This window comes from Antrostomus carolinensis, unplaced genomic scaffold, assembly GCF_000700745.2.
Source record: "Antrostomus carolinensis isolate BGI_N321 unplaced genomic scaffold, ASM70074v2 scaffold19185, whole genome shotgun sequence".
NCBI classification, from domain to species: domain Eukaryota; kingdom Metazoa; phylum Chordata; class Aves; order Caprimulgiformes; family Caprimulgidae; genus Antrostomus; species Antrostomus carolinensis.
Genome location: NW_010314557.1, coordinates 1 through 370, shown reverse-complemented (window position 1 = coordinate 370; position 370 = coordinate 1). Strand labels below are relative to the sequence as shown.

Here is a 370-nt window from a genome sequence, read left to right as displayed (position 1 = left end):
GATCCAGCCCCATCCACCCCTCCTGGCCCCAGCTCTCACCCACGAGGGCGATGACCAGGGCCAGGCCGTGGAGCAGCGCGTGCAGCGCCTTGGTGGAACGCTTGGCTTCGTGCCTGAAGACCCGGTAGACCAGGAGAGCTGTCAGAGAAAGGACAGATGAGCACCCATGGGGGTCCCCCACCTCCCCGGCACCCCACATCTTCAGGGGTGCTGCAGGCAGGTGAGGGATGATCCTGGAGCACCTTCCCATTGTCATTTGTCACTGTTTCATCCCCTTCACTCCCTGCCCATCTGCATCTCCGGGAGATTTGAGGGTTGGAGGTGGGACAGGGCTCTTGTCTTGCTCACCGTCACCTTGGAGGAAAACCAT

At 61.6% G+C, this 370-nt stretch overlaps 1 protein-coding gene across 1 annotated transcript in view; it reads right to left on the bottom strand.

Moving 5' to 3' along the window:
* CYB561 (cytochrome b561) overlaps positions 1-370 on the bottom strand; it is a 1,623-nt gene extending 1,253 nt beyond the window's left edge. Inside the window, exons 1-2 of the mRNA XM_010167695.1 lie at positions 349-370; positions 18-138 (exon numbers count right to left, since the gene is read on the bottom strand). Of these exons, the coding sequence (XP_010165997.1) occupies positions 18-138; positions 349-370 (143 nt within the window). The remainder of the gene's footprint in view (positions 1-17; positions 139-348) is intronic.